Below are 20,537 nucleotides of genomic sequence, written 5' to 3'. Positions count from 1 at the left end.
CTTTTTTGGCCTTCTTCTCCTCCTCCGCCCCCCTCCGTTTTTCCTCTCGTTCTCTAGCCCTCTCGCGCGCGCTCTCTCCCTATCTCTCCCTCTCTCCCTCTCCCCCTTTCCTTCTCTCCCCCTTCCCCCTCCTCTCTCTCTCCCTCTCTCTCTCTCTCTCTCTCTCTCTCTCTCTCTCTCTCTCTCTCTCTCTCTCTCTCTCTCTCTCTTTTTCTCCCTCCCCCTCTCTCCCTCTCCTCCTCTTTCCCTCTCCCCCTCCTCACTCCCCCTTCCCCCTCCTCACTCCCCCTTCCCCCTCCTCTCTCTCCCTCTCTCTCTCCCTCTCTCTCTCTCTCTCTTTCTCTCTCTTCTCTCTCTCTCTCTCTCTCTCTCTCTCTCTCGCCGCCTGTCGAAGAACCCCGTGGAGTTCTCGGGCGCTTCTGTCAGTCACTGCCAGCACCTCCCTTCATTCATTCATTCTCAGGGTTCCAAGCCTCCGGAGCTGGAGAGGACAGCAGAGGCCATCCAGCCCATCCAGTAGCCGAACAAGCATCCTCGTATCCCCCACCGAAGGCCCTCTAGCATTAGAGTCCCAGTTAGGGGAGCACTGGCAGCCCATTCCACATGCTCACTCCTTTAGCAAAGATTAAGCCCCCACTGCTTAAATCGTCTTGACTGGGCGGGGCCTTGGGGGGGTGAAAGAGATCAAAGATTGAAAAACAAACAAAGGAACAACTCCTGCCCTCCCCGGGGGATGTAGTAGTGAGGAATGGAATCCTAACCTAGGTCACTTTCATGTGTAATGTGACATGAACGCACCTTGACCCTGGACCGGCAGGCAGCTCTTGCTACCGTCGTTGAGGGGAGCAGCCCTCGTGGAGAAAGGGCCCGACACCCTCTGCAACACCACCACCACTGCCATCACCAACCACAGAGGAGCTGCCAGCCTTCCCGCAGGTAAGCAATCCCCAGGGCCTAGGGAAGAGGAGCCCACCTGCCCTGCCTCCAATGGCCCTGCCTCCAATGGCCCCGCCCCCCCAAATCCATAGCATAGGGAAGCAGCTGACGGTGGACTCGGGGGGGATGCCTCTACAGGTACCACATGCAACCTTCTGACAACCCCAAAAAGAAAGCTGTCACCACCAAAGTCCTTGGCCCTGTCAAATGGCAGGCCCTGTCAACATCAGAAATAAATATCATTTTATATATGAATAAATAAATTTGGTCTGGTGAAGCCCGAGCAGTTCCTTGCTCAGGATATCAAATTCTTAAGATAAAATACAAAGGATTAGAGAGAAAGCTAGATATGTTGAAATACAGTTGTTATATTTACATGTACATATATGTGTGTATGTATATAGATATATATATAGATACACAAGTCCATGGACCTCCAGGTCAAGAACCCCTGCAGAATGTGATCTCCTTGAGAGCAAGAACTATCTTGCTGTTCTATTTGTATCCCAGGGCTTAGCACAGGGCTTTTCACATGGTCAGTCAATTAGTCAATAAACATTTATTAAGCACATCATTTGTGCCAGGCATCATGCTGAGTACGGCCTCGGGATACAAAGAAAGGCAGAAAGACAGTCCCTTCCTTCAAGGAGTTCACTGTCAATGAAAGAGACAACATGTAAACAGCTATGTACCAAAAGTTATATATAAAATAAATTGGAAATAATCAACAGAGGGAAGGCACTAGAATTAAGAGGGATTGGGAAAAGCTTTCTGCAGAAGGCAGGATTTTGTCAGGAGATGGAGATGAGGAGGAAGCACATTCCAAGCATGACAGACAGCCGGAAAATGCCCAGAGATGAGATACAGAATATCTTGTTTTAGGAATGGCTAGGAGGCCATTCTCACAAGATCACAGAGTACAAGGTGATATGGGGGAGAGGGGAGCAGTAGTATGTAAGAGGGCTGGAAAAGGGGTGGGGGGAGCAAGTTATGAGGGCTTTAAAAGCCAAACTTTATTTTTGATCTTAGAGGTGATAGGGAGCCACTGGACTTATTGAGTCCAGAGGGTGGTATGGTCATACTTGCACTTTGGGAAGATCACTTTGATGACAATTTGTGGCAGGGAGACGAACTAGCTAACTATTATAATAGTCCAGGTCTAAGGTGATTGAGACCTGCCTATTGTAATCATTTAATAAATGTTTTTTTTTCATTCAGTCAGTTATCAATTTATTATTAAGCATTAAGTACCTAGTATGTACGTTAGAGAGATACAAAATATTAAGTAATGTCTGAGCATCCAGGGAGTATCAATATGTGGCTGATTTCCAAGGGGACCTTTAGCTCAGTTGGGTCTCTCTGTCTATCTCCTTTTGGGTCACTTTTAGTGTAATGCACAGAATTCTGCACCTGGAGCCAGGAAAATCTAGGTTTGAAACCTGTTTCAAACACATATTAGCTGTGTTGAACCTGAGCAAGTCACTTAACACTTCTGAGCCTCGGTTTCCTCATCTCTAAAATGAGAGGGTTGCACTGGATGACTTCTAAGGTCTCTTCTAGCTTGAATATATGATCCTACAAAGATTGGGCAACTAAAAAGTCATTGGTGACTTTTTAAAAAGTCCTTTCCCCAGAGTGGTGGGTAGTAAACTAGTGGAAATCCAGATTTTGTACAGTAAAGGGGAGGGAAGGTGTGGAAAGAGATGGCAAAGTTTGCAGGATGGAGTAGAAGGGTCAAGGGTAGACATTTTTAGAATTAGGGAAAATACTGCCTTCCTCCATTATTCAGTACATTTCAGCACGTGTAACGTGTCCAGGCCTGTACTCAGTTGCCTCGTTGAAGAAGAAAGAACATGGGGGCCCTGTCCAAAGACACCTCCCAATTCCTACAGTTATTTATTGCCCTGATTCTACCCCACTAACAGCTACACCCAAAGATGGCCATATCTTTGATCTCACCACACCAGCAGGTGCTCCACGTTCACAAATTCCAAAATTCCTTTACCTGATCATAATCTGTTGTCAGCCTTGCCTTTCTGCTCAGCTTTGCAACTCTAAATCCTGTTTTTCACCCTCACCATGATCTCCACCCCCTCTGCCCCCTCAGTTCTTTCCTAGGACATCACCCCTGCATTTCTACTCTTTTCGCTTCCTCATCTTGACTGCCTAGTGAATGAGTGAACACTACTCTGTCCTCTTCTCTTGAGTCCCTTGCCCCCTTTATCCTATCAAGGATCTTGTGCTTCCATACTGCAGCCTTGGATCACTCCCATCATCCTCTGCCTTAGCTCCACTTCAAGTCCACTTCAAGTTTATGGTACGTGATCTCAACCAGGTCCTACCTGCAGCGAGGAAATCTTTTTACACCTCCCTGATTGATTCACTTACCATACTTACCACAGCAGCTTTCCCAAACCTTTTCTTCTCTCCTCAAATTTCCCATAGCTCCTTTTCCCCTATCTTCTCTGCTGAAAACCTTGAGAGAACCATATTTCACTTAAAAAATTGAGGCCATTCACAGAGAGCTCCCTCTTGCCTTCTGCCACCATCTTCTCCTTCACTAGCCTTTCTCCTTGCCAAGGCAAGCCCCTCTATATCCCCAAGGGATCCCATTCTACCCTGTCTTCTCCAGCAGACTGCCCCCCTCTATCTTCCCTATACTTTTCACTAAACTTCAGACTCTCTCTTTCTAGATGCTAATTTCCTATGGCCCAAACATATGCCTGTGTCTCCTCCATCCTCAGACAAACTCTCACTTAATCCATTCATCTGCACTAACTGTTGTCCCATCCTGTCTCTCTTCCCTTTTCTGGGCTAAACTCACTGAAAAGGCCTTCTAAAATATATGTTGCTACTTCCATTCATCTCATTCTAGCAGACAGCTAGGTGTCTAAGTTCCAGCCTGGAGACAGGAAGATTCCTCTTCCTGAGTTCAGATCCAGCCTCAGACACTTACTAGCTATGTGACCCTGGCCAAATCACGTAACCCCGTTTGCCTCAGTTTCCTCATCTGTAAAATGAGCTGGAGAAGGAAATGGCAAGCCACTCCAGTATCCATGCCAAGAAAATCCCAAATGGGGCCACAAAGAATTGGACAGGACTGAACAACAACATATAGACATGCCTACTTCCTTTTATCTCACTCTCAGCATTTTGCAGCCTGGCTTCTGCATTCTTATTCCTAGTCCTCACTGCTCCTTCTTTGTCTCTTTTACTGGATCTTCATCCACAACATGCCCACTAACCATGGGGGTCTTTTAAGCTATGCCTATGCCCTCCTTCCTTTTTCTTCCATACCATTTCACTTGGAGATCTCATCAACTCCCATGGTTTCAATTATTATCTCTACAAAGATGACTCTCAGACCTACCTGACCAGCCCTAAACTCTCTCCCAAATTCCAGTCTCAAATCTCCAGTTGCCTTTTAGACATCACCAAGTGGATGTCCTGTAGGTATCTTAAACTCAGTATGTCCAAAACTGAACTCATTATTTTCCCTCTCAAACCCTCCCTTCTTCCTAACTTTTCTCTTACTGTGGAGGGCATTACAGTTCTCCCAATCAACCAGGCCTGCAACCTAGAGGTTATCCTGGACTCCTCACTCTTTTACTTTCCCCCTATCCCCATCCAATCAGTGGTCAAGTACTACCATTTCTACCTCCATAACACATCTCAATATATACCAGCTTCTTTTTTCTGACACTGCAGCCACCCTGGGGCAGGCCCTTATCACCTAATGCTGGAGTATTTCAGTATTTAATGATTCTGATTCAAGTCTCTTTCCACTCCAAGCCACCCTCCTCTAAGCTGTCAAACTGATCTTACTAAAAAGCACATCTGCCCATATCACCACTCTATTCCATCAACTCCAGTGGTTCCCTATTACCTCCAGGATCAAATAGAAACTATAGCCTCTGTTTGGCTTCTATAGCCCTTCAAAACCTTTCCAAGCTTCCTCCCCTCCCTGGATGGTGACACTGGCTTCCTTACTGTTCCTATAACACAGCCCACACTCCCATCTCCTCTCCCTTTTCACTGGCTCTCCCCCATGCCTGGAACACCCCCTCTCCTCATCTCTACCCTTTAGCTGCCCTGGCCTTCTTCAAATCTCACCTTCTGCAAGAAGCCTTTCCCTGTCCTCCTGAATCTTGGCGCCTTTCCTCGGAAGGTATTCCCAACTGATCCTGTCTAGATCTTCTCTACAGACTTGTTTGTATGTTGTCTCTCCTGTTAGACTGTGAGTTCCTTGAGAGCACAACTGCTTTTTGCCTTTTTTTGTATCTTCAGTGCTTAGCACAGGCTCTGGCACATAGTAGGGGCTTCATAAATGCTAAATGACTACGTATAGAAGACCTAACTCCCTGCTTGGCTTCCTTGACCTACTTACGTGACTCTGAGAAAGTGACCACCTCTGAGGGCATCGGTTTCCTTGGCTACAAAATGGTAAAATGAGGAGTTTGGAATAGTTTCTCTGAAATCTCCTCTAACACTAAATCCTATGATCCTAAACTGCTCCAACATCTACTGGGGGGGGGGGTACAGAAGGGGAAGGCAAACAAGCCCAAAGTCCAGTCAGAAGCACCTCCACACCACTTACCTATTTCCATTTCCTCTCAGTCAAGATGGAAGTAAAGGATCTGATTATAACCTGTGAAAATAAGATGCAGACCGAGCTTGACCCTATCTACCCCCAGCTGGTGAAACGGTGTAGCCTTCTATCCTCCCTGGATCTCCCAGGTAAGAAACCTGAGACAGATCTAAATATTGGAGAAAGATTAATTGTTCATGGGCAAGCCAGGCCAATATGATAAAAATGATAATAATATCTAAATTTACTTATTTAGGACCGTACCAATCAAACTACCATAGAATGACTTCCTATAGCTAGAAAAAAATAACTGAATTCATCTGGAGGAATAAAAGGTCAAGAATTTCAAGGGAAATTTCAAATGGAAAAAAGTAGAAAGGAAGGAGACCTAAAAGTACCAGATTTTAACCTGTGCTACAAAACAATAATCATCAAGGCAATTTGATAACGAGTAAGAATAGAGAGATCGATCAGTAGAACAGATTAGATACATGATATACAGAAACAAACAAGCACAGTAGCCTGTGTTTGATAAACCCAGCCAATGGCGCTATTTGACAAAAACTGCTGAGAAACTTGGAAAGCAGTCTGGCCGAAACTAGGTATGGGCCAACAACTTACACCAAGATAAGCTCCAAATGAGTACATGATTTATACATAAAGTTTGACATCATAAAAAAAAATTAGAGGAAGAAGGAAGAAATTACCTGTCAGATCTATGGAGAGGACTTCATGACCAAATAAGAGAAAGAGGATCACAGGAAGTAAGATGGACAATTTCAATAACAAAATTTAAACATTTTTGTACAAAAAAACACAAAGCAGCTAAAATTAGAAGAAAATTGGGGGAAATCTTTGCAGCAAATTTCTCTGATAAAAATTTCATTTCTAGACATATGGAGAACTGATTCAAATATATATGAATAAGATTCCCCAGTTTATAAATGGTTAAAAGATATGGAATAGGTAGTTTTCAGGGGAAGAAATTCAAGCTATCGATAGCTATATTTTTAAAAATCTTCTAAGTTATTAATAATTAGAGAAATGCAAATTAAAACAACTCTAAGGTTCCACCTCACACCCATCAGGTTGACAAAAAGGAAAATGATAAGTGCTGGAAGGGCTGTGGGAAGACATTAATATACCATTGGTGAAGCTGCGAATTACTACAGCCATTATGGAAATTGACTTAGAACTATGACTAAAAAGTTAATAAACTTTGCTTATCCTTTGACCCAGCAAAACTGCTACTGTGTCTATGTTGTTGTTATTGTTGTTGTTGTGACCCCATGGACCATACTGTCTGTGGGGTTTTCTTGGCAAAGATACTGGAGTGGTTTGCCTTTTCCTTCTCCAATGGATTCAGGCAAACAGAGGTTAAGTACCTTGCCCAGGGTCACACAGCTAGTAAGTATTGGAGACTGGATTTGAACTCAGGTCTTCCTGACTCCAAACCCAGTGCTCTATTCACTGGGCCACCTAGCTGCCGAAGAAATCAAAGAAAGAGGAAAAAGACTAATATGTACAAAAATATTTATGTCAGCACTTTTTGAGGTGGCAAGGAATTGGAAACCAAGGTGGTACCCATCAGTTGGGGAATGACTGAAGAAGTTATAGCATATGAATAAGATGGAATACTATTGTGCTATAAGAAATGATGAAGAGGAATGGTTTCAAAGAAACTGGGAAAACTTTTATGAACTGATGCACACAGTGAAGTGAGCAGAATCAGGAGAAGAATTTATACAACAACAATATTATAAAGACAATCAACTTTGAAAGTCTTAGGAACTCTGATCAACACAATGACCAACCACAGGAACTCTTCTGAGTCCCAGAAGACTCATGACGAAGCAGACGACACAGCACCTCCTGACTGACAAGTTATCAGTTCAGAATGCAGACTGAGACATTTTTCCTGGCATAGTCAATGAGGGGATCTGTTTTGCTTGATTATACGTGTATAGTATATGTATATAAGTGTACATGTTTATATGTAATATAACATATGCATACATGTATAATACACATAACAAGAATGAATGGAGTGTTCAGGGAGGATTAGCACCTGTGGTGCGAGATTTGCTGAGCCTTTTTCAGGGCTTCTCATCCATCTTTGTTGTCCACCTATCATCCAATTCCAAGAAGCTGTAGCATGCACAGCAGCCACATCCCAGTAAAACCACCTTGGCTAAACCAGGTTGAGGGCAATCCACAGGCCTCAGACCCAGCAGAAGATGAGGACAATTTGTTCCAATGGCAATGAAGGCAACTGAAGCAGGTGCTGTGGGATGTTTAGAGCTTGGTCAGACATCAAACACACCAACTTCATCCACTTTATCCTGGGCCATCAGCAGTGGTCTTGACTTTTGTCCTTCCACTGGACTTCAAGAACTCTGGAAGAGAGAGTGAGGTTGGTGCCTTTGTGCGACTCTGCCTCACTTAAATACAATTCACCTTGTGATGTCACTGGTCCTCTTTGACAATGAAGGATGAACAACGATATGTAACATGTTTTTCTTGCTTTCTCAAGTGGTGGGAGAGGAAAGGAGAAGGGGAGAATGTGGACTTTTCTTTGAAAAAAAATATAATTTAGTTAAAAAAAAAAGAAACCCTAGCTCTTCTCCCAGCCCTCCCCTCTACACTCAATCCCACATCCATCTCTGCAAAAATAGCCCTTCTCAGGGATGTTCACTAACTCAACCCATTCACTTGCAGGAGCCTAATGTGTCTCCCTAACAGGCAGTCACTAAAGCCTTTGTGGGGGTTTCAATGACACCAAGCCCAGTTAGGTCACATCTCAGGGTGTTAAAAGAACTACCTGATAGGATTGCTGAGCCATTATCACTGATCTTTGGGGGAAAGTAGAGCTGCCACAGAACTAGAGATGAACAAATTTCCTGCTTTTTGTTTTGTTTTGTTTTCTTACAATTTTTATCAATTAACAAGCATTTCTTTGTCCATTCCTCCTAACTCTTCTCCTACCACCCAAGAAAAAACCCCCCTTGTAACAAATATGCATAGTCAAGCAAAAAAAAAATGCCCTAATTTGTCATGCCCAAAAATGTACTCATTCTACATTTTTGGTCTATCACCTGTCTGTTAGGAGGTAGGAAACAATCTTTATCATCTTGTCAGTCCTCTTAAAATTGGGGTTGTCATTCCATTAATCAGTGTGGTTAAGGCTTTCAAAGTTGCTTCTTTACAATGTTGTTACTATCAGATAAATTAAGTTCCTATTCTGCTCTTTTCATGATGTAATCAGTTCATATAAGTTTTCTCAGGTTTCTCTGAAATGATTCCTATCATCATTTCTTATGGCACAGAAGTATTGTATTAAATTCACAGGCCATAATTTATTCAACAGTTTTCCAATGGAGAAGCATTCCCTTACTGATATACCAGAACTGTCAGTAGCAATAAGAAGAGTTGCTATTGATGTTTTTGGTATATCAGTATCCTTTCACTCTTTCTTTGATCTCTTTGTGCAAAAAGCTTAGGACAATGATTGCTAGGTCAAAGAGTATACACAGTGTCGTAACTTTTGGGAGCATCATTTCCAAATTATTTTCCCCGAATGACTGAATTAATGTACCTGATTTCCTGCAGCCCCTCCAACATTTGTCAGTTTCATTGTTTTGTCAAAAGTGACAATCTAACAGGTAGGAGCCACTGAGTTATTTTAATTGCATTTCTCTAATTATTAGTTATTCAAAGCAATTTTTTTATGCATGGCTGTTGATAACTTGGATTTCTTCTCCTGAAAACTGCCTAGTCATATCCTTTGAGCATTTATCAATCGGGAAATGGCAAATGTCCTGGTTTTCACACACACACAAAAGGGAAGAGGAGGCATAATCTACAATATATGTGTCAGTGAAGCTAATGTTTGGCTTCTGACAACATTCTATAATATGTTATTGAAATAGTGGTAAGTAGGCATCTAAAGAAGGAAGTTAGAATCACAGAGAGGCCGCGTGGCTCCATCAGCAAGCAGGGGAAGGCACACCAGCCAGACGTCCTTTCTGACAGGGCTTATTAGTCTTCCAGATCAGGGAATGCTTTTGTCCAAACCTTTGCCAAAGTCTCTGCTGCTCCAGCTTTGAACAAGATGGAGAGATTTGGTCAAGGCCTGGGATGTTTGTGTTCCTGTGGCCAATGTGGGTGGCTCTTGTTGAGAGCTGCTTTCAGGTTACATACAGGCTAAGTTCTCCTTCCACAGGCGAAATGCCCCTTGATCTACTCAAGCAAGAAAAGGCTCAGATTTCCCCAAGGAGCTCCAGCCGGCACTTCCCAGCTCAGAAGGATATAGATTATGCCCAGGTAAGTAAGCCCTGCCACTTATGCCACCCCAATCTCCCTCTAGTCTCTGATATCTGTAGTCTCCATAGGAAGACCCTATGAAGGGCCTCTTATGAGTGGCCTTCCCTAGATATTGGGCTCGCCCCAACCCCCTGAAAGATTGATAGGAATCTCTTATGTTTTAAGTTGGGAGGCTCAAGAATCCTGGAACACAGAAATCCAGAACATTACCAGGATAAATGTGGTGCTTCCTCCCACAATGAGGAAGGAAATCCTGGAGTTCAGAGTAAGGACCCCTAACTCTGCTTGAACCCTCTGACTCCTGCCATCTCCTCTTCCCTTCACAGATAGTACAAAGCTCTGAGAAGAAGAAATCAGACTCTCACTTGCAGTTGGGAGCATCTTTCTGGAACCAGGCCCCACAAAGACCCCCTGGGCCAGCCCAGGTTCACAGCATGCAATGCTTACAGCCCTTGGAAGCAGGACTCAGTACAGAAACTGAAGAGAGTTCTGGCTGCTCCAGTGGTCAACTCCTGCCTGACTTGGGGCCCAGACAGATCAAGGGGTCAGGGCCCTACATCACTCCCAGTCAGATGATCGGACAGCCCCCAAACCAAAGATCATCGGCCTCCTACCCTCCTAAGCGCTCAGCCAGGCCCAATCCCAAGGCCAAGAGAAGACTTAACTATAATCCTTGATCAGCCCCTCCCTGGTCCCTGAGAGGTCTGGTCCAATGCTGGCTACCTTTGCCTTACTGACCTTGTGACCCTGACTTAGTCATTTCCCTTTCCTTAGCCTCTGTTTTCTTCTCTCTAAAATGAGAGACTTCTACTAAATGATCCTTGAGGTCTCTAATTGTTCACAATGTGTAATCCTTTGTATTCCTACCTTTTAAAATTGGAAAATAAAGGGATGTCCCCATGGAAAATGTTGTATGTTTTTGTTGAATTGACAATAGTCACTTGGCTCCATCCTGAGACCATCCTGTTCCCTATTTCTGTGTTCCCCTTAGCAGTTGGGGTCCCCACATGTAGCAGCCCTCAGCAATCTCTCCCTCTGAGACCCCATAGCCTAGTATCCTTGGGTTCCTTAGGGCCCTAATCATGTTACCTTTTTGAGGCAGTTCTGACAATTAACATCTCTTCTTAGAGTTTCCTTGTCTGTAAAGCAGAGGGGATAATTCTCACCCACCACACTGGTATCTTGACACACTCTGTGAGAGATTGAGTTTTTCTCTCTGTGGGTGCCTGCTACCTTCCCAGCTCTCTTACGTATATAAAAAAGTCAATACGTACCTTTAGAGGGTGTCCTTGCATGTCTGTGAGGGCTTCCCATGCTTCCGACTCACCCAGACTGAAGACTGAAAACCTCAGAGACATGTGGGAGGCGCCTCCTGTTCCATCACCTCCAGCATCCAGACGTACTTGTTCAGTCTATCTCCACAACATCTCTCCAATCCATACTCTTCTCCTCAGTCTCCTGATAATTCCTCACTTCAGGATCTTACTCCCGGTTACAAAGGGTCTCCTTCCTGAGCTCCGTCTTTCCCCTTGGAATCCAGTCTGCACAGTCTTTTCTGGACCTTCCCATCCGGGGGTTTGCCCACTTCATGCTCTCCATTTCTCCACCAAAGTTTCACTGTCCAGCTCAAAGTCACTTTTTCTGTGAAATAACCACTGAAGACCTGAACTCCTACAGCCCCACAGGTGCACATCTCTTAAACACCTGTCACAATCTGCTCTGGGTTCTGCTTCAAGTACAAGTCTCATCTCCCTACCAGAATGAAGGCAGCACTGGGACCCTAAGTTCAGGAAGCTCTCAGGCTGGGGAAGCAAAGGAGAGGCATACTGAGTCTCAATGGTTCTCTGTACCCCTTCTCCTTCAGTCCTAGAAACCCCCACTCTTGGATGTTCATCAAACATCCTGCCCCCTTCCCTAGCTGTAGTCAAACACGTTGCCTGACCTCTCCAATGACCTTCCAAGAAAAGATCAACTCCCTTTGCCCTTCCCTAGTCCCTGGGTCACAGGCTATTACTCATTCAAGTAACCCTGATTGGGAGCTGGAGACTGCCAGGTGAGAACTGAGTGCTTGAGAGAGAAGTATTCACAGGTTCTTACTACCCAGGTCACTTAACAGGAGAATTCAAGCTTGCCAGCTAAGAACTTATTGCCTGAGAGGTGTGTATTTAGGAGGTTGTCATTTGTGTTGGTTGACTTTATAAAGGCGTTAGCACCCACTAAGTGACCACTCTGGAGGAGTTAATGCCTACTAAGACACAGCTCAGAGGCTGGGGTCTAACAAAAGACTCTGAGGCTCCACCCCCAACCCCAAGATCAATTTCCCAAAGCCAACAGGCTGAAGACTACAGCAAGCATCTGAGAGCTCAGACTGGAGCTCTGACAAAGCACTTGAAGATCCCTGATGATCTGGAAGCACCCGGACAGCCCAGCACTCACAATTCATCAAAATTTGTATAGATTCAAATCATTGTTCACCAGTTTTGTCCCACAAGTAAGTTAAAGCTTCAGGAGAATGGCAATTGTTCAAGATCTGGAGAAAAGAGGGAGTAATTGAGGGATGAAGGCTGTTGACTTGAATGGGGGAAAAATAGAAACTGGTGGGCAGAAATGAATCTAGGAATGTGGAGCAAGCTTTTTGCTCCTAGGCCTCCCACTCAAACCCCAGGTTCATGCTGAATACATTGTACTGGGAGGGAGGGACAGAAACTGGGTATAATGGAAATAATCCTGTATTTGGAATCTGAAGATCTCAAAATCCCTGCTTTGCCAGTTAAAACTATCTGTATGACTTTGGGCAAGTCACCCCATATCTCTAAAATGAGAGGATCCCTAAGGCCCCTGCCAGCTTGTAATCATGCAGAATCTATGTCACCCTCATAGTCAAATGTGGAAGTAGTAAGGACGAGGCCTTCTCAGAACAACCTTCAATCCAATTATCTCTTTCTGACTTCCTTTCTCCTCAGCTAAAATGGAATCCAAGGAAGAGCCCAGAAGTTTGAAGGCAAGGAAAGAGCCAGTGATGGAAGCCTTCTCTTTCTTTTTTAGATCAGTGTATCACTTTCAGCCTTCATTATTTCCCTCAGGTAAGACATACCCTCCTCCAGAGGGCCCACCGAGCCCTACTTCCCCCAACATAGATGCATCTACACCTCAGGGGCCCATCCCAGGGACTAATAATAGCTTTCCTCATTTACACAGCAGCAGCTTACTTGTCTGCTCTTTTACTCCCAAACATCCAAAAGTCTTTTCTTGAGGGTTTCAAAGATATCAGGGCCCTAAAGTAAGTGGCTAGATTGAAGTTTGGCTGAAAAGGACCCAAGTTAGCCGTGTCCCAGGATAAACTCCTGATAAGGTCTGGACTATGAGACATCTAGTCTTTTTAACCACACCCCTCGTACCCACAGAGGAGTCATACAGAAATATTAAGTTTGTATTAAGCGTCTACTCTATGACCAAACCTGAGGAGGTGGTGCTGGAGATGAAGCCCTCAAAAAACATACCGTATTCAGCTAAGACAAAAGCCCTGCCCTCATAGAAGGCATTCATAGAGTTCAGTCTGGTGACTTTGCTAGGACCCTTTCATATGCTGTTTTTTTAATTTCCCTCTCTCTCCTCCCCACCCCCCACCCCATTCCCCAGCTAGTCTGTGTCCTCAATCCATTCTCACACTGCCTGCTCATGCACAGGGACTATACTCTTTCATCTTCTCCAGCAAGAAATGCCCACATCTCCCAAGAACCCCACCAGGTACTTCCCAGAGCAGAGGCACACCTATTATGTCCAGGTCCTACCGCCCAAATCCCCTGTTCATCCATAGAGATCACTTTTCAGCCCAGAGGCGAGCCTATCATGACCTACTCTCCACCACCCAACTCCCCCCCTTCTCTGCTCTGATCCCTCCAGTCTTAACAGTTTCTATGGGGAAGGGGGGTGGTGTAGTGTGACCTTCCCCATCTATTACCACACCACCCCAGAGGTATTGATAGGAAACTCCTGTGTCTTAACTTGGGATGGGCAAGGGAACATTCAATAATCCAGGGACACAAGGAGATGTCACTTTTCCAGTGACAAATCCAGTGCTTCCTCCAACCAGAAAGAAGTCCTGGCCTTAAGAGGAAAGACACTGCTGTTCCTCTATTTCCTTTTCTTCCCAGGTTTCCGAAGAATCTAAGTATAAGAAGCTGCATACCTACCAGAGATTCGGAGTGTCCCTCTGGAACTATGTTCCTGCAGGGCCATTCCAGGCTGACTTTGTACAGTGGGTTAGGCCCTGGGAGACAGGACCAAGGACAGCGGATGATGAAGAATTCAGCTGGACCACAGATCAGCTTCTGCTTCCCTTGGCAACTGGACAGATCCAGAAGACAGGAGTCTGCATCCCATCCAAACCTATAGACCAATAGCCACAAATCAAAAGATCTGCCTCCTGTCCTCTGAACCATTCAGCCAGGACCCGCTCACCTGACCCCTGAGCTCCACTCCCAACCCCAAAGAAGGGTCTAATACCTGGCTGACCTTCTCCCTTGCCAGCTCTGCCACCTTTGATGAGTTACTCCTCCCTTGCCTTCTTTCTTAAATCAAGACCTTCTATGCAGTGTTCTTGATGGTCCCTTACTCACCCATATCTATCGGAAGTTTCATAATACAGGGACATGATTCTTTTAAAGTACTGTGTCCTTGGTGGATTTTTGGCAAAGCTGTTGGTAAAATATCTCACATTCTTGTGGAGAAGATGGCAGATATGGAATTGATGGTCATTTTCAGAGTTGGTTGGATGACAAGACACTCAAGGCGTATTTGGTAATGGGTTCAATGTCAGCTTGGTAAGAAATCTCCAGCAGAGTGTCTCACTGATCTGTACTGGCCCTCTTTTTTTAATCAAAAACAATTTTTTTTTCAAATAAAATCTGCCTTTTCTACCTCCCACCTCCCTCATTCACTGAGAAAGCAAGAAAAATAAAAACCTTGTTATGAACATGTGTAGAGAAGGAAAAAAAATTCTGCATCAGCCATATCCTAAGGGGGGAAAAATATGTCTCAATTTGCCCTCTGAGTCCATCACCTTCCTGTCAGGAAGTGGGTGGCAGGTTCCACTGTGAGTCTTCTGGAATTGTGGTTGGTTCCTATGTTCAGAGTGCTTAAGAACCTCAAAGTTGATTGTCTTTACAATATTGTTCTTGTATAAATTATTTTCCCGGTTCTGCTCTCTTCACTCTGCATTAGTTCATACAAGTCTTGCCCAGGTTTCTCTGAAACCATTCCCTTCATCCTTTCTTGGCATCACTGTAGTATTTCCATCACATTAATATACTTGTTCAACCATTCCCCTACTGATGGGCACTCCCTCAGTTTCCAATTCGTTGCCACCTCAGAAAGAACTATAGTCCAACAGTTACAAATATTTTTACACATATGAGTTCTTTCCCTCTTTCTTTGATATCTTGGGGGTATCAACTTAGTAGTGGTATCACAGAGTTAAAAATAGGCAAAGTTTAATAACTTTGGGGGCACACTTCCAAATTCATTTCCAGAATGGTTAGACCAGTTCATAGCCATGCCAGCAGGCCCTCAAGCATTTGTCATTTTCCTTTTTTAAGTCAACCTTAACAATCTAATAGGCAGAGTTGTTTTATTTTGTATTTTCTCATTATTAGTGATTTAGAAAATTTTTTCCATATGGCTATAGATAGCTTGAATTTCTTCCTCTAAAAACTTCCTGCTCGTGTCCTCTGATACATTTATCAATTGGCCAATGGCTACATTAGAGATTTCCCCTCAGCTAACATCTAGGTCTCTCTCCCTGTCTCTGTCTCTCTCTGTCTGTCTCTGTGTCTCTGTCTCTCTATCTCTGTCTCTGTCTGTCTCTCTGAAATATCTTGCTCCCGGGGGATAGTTCATTCACTCCATGTATTCTCTGGTATATTCTCATCTGTTGTTGTTATTCATCCTTCCCTCTTGAAGAAGACCAGTGACTTTCAAATGAATTGGATTAAAATGAGGCAAAGTCAGCAGCCTTACTCTCTTATCCAGTGTGTATAACTTCTCTGATTTCTGTTTGCTCTAGGCTTAGACAAAATTGCTATTCATTACGGGTAGCTAGGTGGCACAGTGAATAGAGCACCAGGCCTGTGTGACCCTGGGCAAGTTACTTAATCCTGATTACCTCACCCAAAAAAAAAATTGCTACTCATTGTGTGGAGTCCATGTGTACCTGGAATTTAGTAGGAAAGGAGTCAAGCTCTTGGATCTATAGCTTAAGGCATTCCTTCCTCCTTAAGGCATAGTGATCAAGGGTAATCTTGAACCTAAAAATTATTTCCCCTAGACTAACAGTATTTAAGAAGAAAGAGATTAATATAATTCTATCCCGGAATGTGGAGTGGCCAGCCTCATCATCCCAAACTCCTGCTCCCCTTCAGGCAGAAATCAGTTTCCTTTGAAGAGGGAGTATATAGATGAGGTTCTAGATGTATCTATCTGTGCCTCCTTTCTGGCTCCATCTAGACAGACCTATGTGGACATACATGACCTACATGGACAACACACACACACACACACACCACACACACACACACACACACACACATCCCAAAATGGAATGGCCTGCCCATTGGCTGCTCTTCTCCAGAGGTCGGTAGATAAAGGCTGTCAATAAGCATTCCATAGAGACATAAAGAAATTCAGTTTTAGCTCTGGATGCAACCAGAGCTTGGCTTCTGAGGTCTTTTTGTCTGAAATTCCTCCCAAAGGAGCAATTTATGTGCCTGTGACCAATTGTCCAGACTTACTCTCCCCTCCTCTCATCCGAGAAAGGCCCACTTCTCCACACAAGAAGACAGAGGCCAAGATTTGCCTGAGATCCACAGCAAGGTACTTCCCCTGCCCAGGAAGGTAGAGAGTCTTTCCAAGTAAATAACTCTTCCCCATCAGCACCAAATCCTCCCTGTATATTCTGTGCCACTTCCTATTACTCCAGTAAGACCCTGAAGAGGGGTTGTGGCCTTCCCCACATGGTGCATCCTATTCCACCCCACCCCAGGAAGAATTTCATAGAAGGAAATGAATTCTGTGTGTTTCATGAAGTTGTAGGGTAGAGTTGAAGTGTTGCTAAGAGTCCAGCTACTGCCCAGTTGTGGCCCATAGGAACCTGGCGCTGTTATAGGACAAATATGGTACCTTTCACCATGGAGATATCCCATGGTGGGAGGAAGGGATAACCAACTGAACTTGGCACTATCCTTTCCTCTCAAATACCTTGTTCCTTTCTTCTATCAACAATCACATTATGTCAAAGTCCAATCTGGACTACTTCCAACATATTCCTCCTTCCCTATTATTCATGTGATATTGAATGGAGCTGGAGGAAATCACAAAACTGTGAGGTGGCTGTCTCTAATGTCAATGGCTTGAGACTACATTCCATTATGTTCTCTGCACTGTTAGCCCCCAGCGATCAGTACTTCCGTTTAACCAACTGACCAGGTTCACTACAAATTTATGTTATCTAATCTAAACTGAGCCCTAATTGAATCAGGGCAATCATTCTACTCTTCAAATGATTCTCTATCCCACTCTTCTACCCTGCCCCTTTTAAAGTTCTTGACTTAAAAATACACTAAATAAAAGAATTAGAAATTGCAGTGATGCCTATCAACAGAGGAATGGCTGAACAAGTTGTGGTATATGGTTGTAATGGAATATTATTGTGCTATAAAAAAAGGATGAGCAGGATGATTTCAGAAAAACCTAGAAAGACTTACTTGAACTAATACAGTGAAGTGAGCAGAACCAGAACACTGTACACAATGACAGCAATACTGTATGATGAACAACTGTGAGTGACTTAGCTATTCTCAGTAATACAATGATCCAAGGTAATCCCAAAGGACTCATGATGAAAAATGCTATCTGCCTCCAGAGGAAGAATTGATGGCATCTGAATACAGACAAGCATATTATTTTTCACTTCCTTTATCAATTTTGTTTTTTGTTAGAGTTTTCCTCCACAAAATGACAATATGGAAATGTTTTACATGATTGTACATGTTTAACCTATATCAGATTGTTTACCATCTTAGGGAGGGGGGAATGGTGGGAGGGAAGGATAGAATTTGGAATTCAAAACTTTTTTAAAGAAGAACAAATGAGGGGCAGTTAGGTGGCACAGCGGATAGAGCATCGGCCCTGAAGTCAGGAGGACCTGAGTTTAAATCCAGCCTCAGACCAAACACTTGACACTTACTAGCTATGTGACCCTGGGCAAGTCACTTAACCCCAATTGCCCTTAAAAAAAAGAAAAAATAAATAACAAACGTTAAAAATTGTTTTTAAATGTAATTGGGGGAAATAAAACATCATTTTTAAAAAGATATACTAGAAAAAAATGAGTATTTCCATATACATTGTTAAATAGAGGGAGAAGATTATCCCTGAAACTGTGAATCTCTATTCCATGGATCTTTTTTTTTTATTTTTAAGTATATAAATAACAGTCCTGCTGGTCCCAGGGTCCTTCTGGTGTTTCTCTTGATCTCTTTTTTTTCCAAGTAGGAGAGAAGGGAACTAATCCCAACATACCTCTCTCTCCTGTCTCCCTCCCTCCCTCCAAATTAGAAAAATAAAAACAAACCCTATTAACAAATGTGTGTAGTCTAGCAAACCAAATTTCCCCATTGGCCATAACCACAACAAAAAAGGTATGTTTCATCCTGCATCTTTATTTCATCACCTCTCAGCCAAATGGTGGTTTCCCCAATCGCTACAGAATCCATTCCAAAAGTCATGTTTCCTCAAACCTCCATTTCCCAAGCTCTTTCTGCTGAACATTTTGCTTTGTAGTTCACTGGATAAAAATTGAGGTCATTCATCTAGCTAATGTCTTAAATCTGTCCTCCCCCTTCTTGATCTCTTGACACATCAATCCTTATCTTTCTTGACGTCTCTTGAACGTTGGACAGAGCTGATTACTGTTTCCTGGATAGGTACAGGGACACTCAAGGCACATTCTCCCACAGAGAAGCTGGTTATATCTCCCCTTGAGAAGATTCTCTGAGTATTGATGAGGGGCAGTGTGGTGGCTTTCTCAAATGCTAGAAAGTTTAGCCCCATTTCTGTTTGTTCAATACCAAGGTTAACTATTAGTAATTAGTGCCTCAGTTCCATTTAACCAATTCACATCAATTAGTTTTTACTAATGAATATTTACTGGGAAGATAAAACAAGAAGTAAAAATGTGTCTTCCAAATGTCTGGGAGTGTGGGACACTCTGGGCTCTACAATCTCATACTTTGGGTAGACTGGAATTCTTAAAGTAGTTTCTATGTAGCATTGGCCTCATCAATCACTTCTGAAAGTTGAACTGCTGTTGTATAAAACCATGTCTCAGTTCCTGCTAGTCTGGGTCACACAAGCAGCCCAGTGCTTTGCTTCTCACCTGACTTCTGCCAAATTCAAAGAGCAGGAAAAACATGCAACTGGTAGAAGCAACAGCAGGGCCATGCAGACACTGGCCATACAACCCCTACGTGGAGACAAGGTCTGAGGCGTCTCTCCCCATTGAAAAACAGTTTTTGCCTCTTCACTAGAACATTATCCTAGGTTGGAATTAGCACTAGGCCTCATTTTGGCCAGTTGGTGCCTTTTGAATGGACCCCTGTTCCAGCCAATCAACAGTTTGTCTCCTTATCATGTGGTTAGCAAACTGGAAACAGAGACTATGTCTGCACATGCCCCTCCAGATCTCCAAGCCGGCACTTCTATTACACATCATCATGCTTTCCCAAGGCAGTCACTTCCATGTTGGGATTGCATCAGCCTACTGTTCTGCACATGCTCACACCAACTCTCCCTCCCTCTTCCCGATTATATATTCAGTCCCCAGTGTTTAGCACTGAGCACTTAATAAGATGCACTTAATAAGTTGTTCCTAGTTGTCACTATTCATTCATTATACACAGACTTTTCTTTAGGCTATGCCTTTGTTGAATTTTGAAATCCCAGTGAAGGTCTGTATCTGTCCTTGACTTTACGTCTGATTACATGCAGAAAAATGTTAAATATATTTACCAAAAGATTTTCTGATTAGTTTGGTCAGTAGATTGGAGGCTTCGGGTAATGGAAGAGGAACGATAAGGATAGCCAAGCGTTTTCAAAGCAGCTACACCAAATAATTTGCTCATTTTGTCAGTTTCAGGTCAGTTTGAATTGTACTCACACAAAAGCTTGCAACAAAGGGGAAATGCATATGCGCAGTAAATACCAAAAAATCAAAACCAAAATCACCAGAATGTTGGGCAATTAGACCAAACAAGCTTAGTTGCAAAGAAGGGGTAGGAAGATGCTCTTCTGTCACCTTTTTGCAGAGGGGGAGGATGATGGGTGTGTTCTGAACACTCCATATCCGGTCTGAATTGGTGGATCTATTGGCTAGTTTTGCTGAAATATTTGCTCTTTCTTTTCATCCTTTGTAAAAACAAAGGCTGTCTGAGAGGTAGATGGGGGGAAGGGATGCCTTCGAAGAATGTAAGGGAGGTAAAAAAAAGATACGGATACAGTTTTTAAGAGGAGAAAAATCACTCTTTCTCTTATGCATAATTACGAAAGCGACCTCCATCCGTTTTTTCTTTAAAAAAAAGAAAACAAAACATTTTATTTTTCAGTGATCAAGCATTTATTTTTTCTCTCTCCTACC

General features: G+C 43.5%; 1 protein-coding gene across 1 annotated transcript; it reads left to right on the top strand.

Annotated features, from left to right (window-relative positions):
* Window positions 1–803: 803 nt before the first annotated feature.
* Window positions 804–10,754, top strand: LOC144456776 (uncharacterized). The gene is made up of 4 exons (XM_078152402.1): window positions 804–936; window positions 5,554–5,673; window positions 9,747–9,847; window positions 10,174–10,754. The coding sequence occupies exons 2-4, from the start codon at window positions 5,559–5,561 to the stop codon at window positions 10,522–10,524; spliced, it is 567 nt and encodes a 188-aa protein (XP_078008528.1). The 5' UTR covers window positions 804–936; window positions 5,554–5,558; the 3' UTR covers window positions 10,525–10,754.
* The last annotated feature ends 9,783 nt before the right edge of the window (window positions 10,755–20,537 follow it).

Source organism: Phascolarctos cinereus, unplaced genomic scaffold (assembly GCF_003287225.1).
Source record: "Phascolarctos cinereus isolate Bilbo 61053 unplaced genomic scaffold, phaCin_HiC Scaffold_4;HRSCAF=312, whole genome shotgun sequence".
NCBI classification, from domain to species: domain Eukaryota; kingdom Metazoa; phylum Chordata; class Mammalia; order Diprotodontia; family Phascolarctidae; genus Phascolarctos; species Phascolarctos cinereus.
Note: the sequence above shows the minus strand (reverse complement) of the source record. Positions and strands in the feature narration are given on the sequence as shown.

Excerpts from the sequence above, each read along its gene's own strand:
- LOC144456776 (XM_078152402.1), top strand. The coding sequence starts at position 5,559 with ATGGAAGTAAAGGATCTGATTATAACCTGTGAAAATAAGATGCAGACC. Across the intron at positions 5,674-9,746 it reads ATCCTCCCTGGATCTCCCAG|GCGAAATGCCCCTTGATCTA; the intron begins GTAAGAAACCTG and ends CTCCTTCCACAG. Across the intron at positions 9,848-10,173 it reads AGGATATAGATTATGCCCAG|ATAGTACAAAGCTCTGAGAA; the intron begins GTAAGTAAGCCC and ends TTCCCTTCACAG.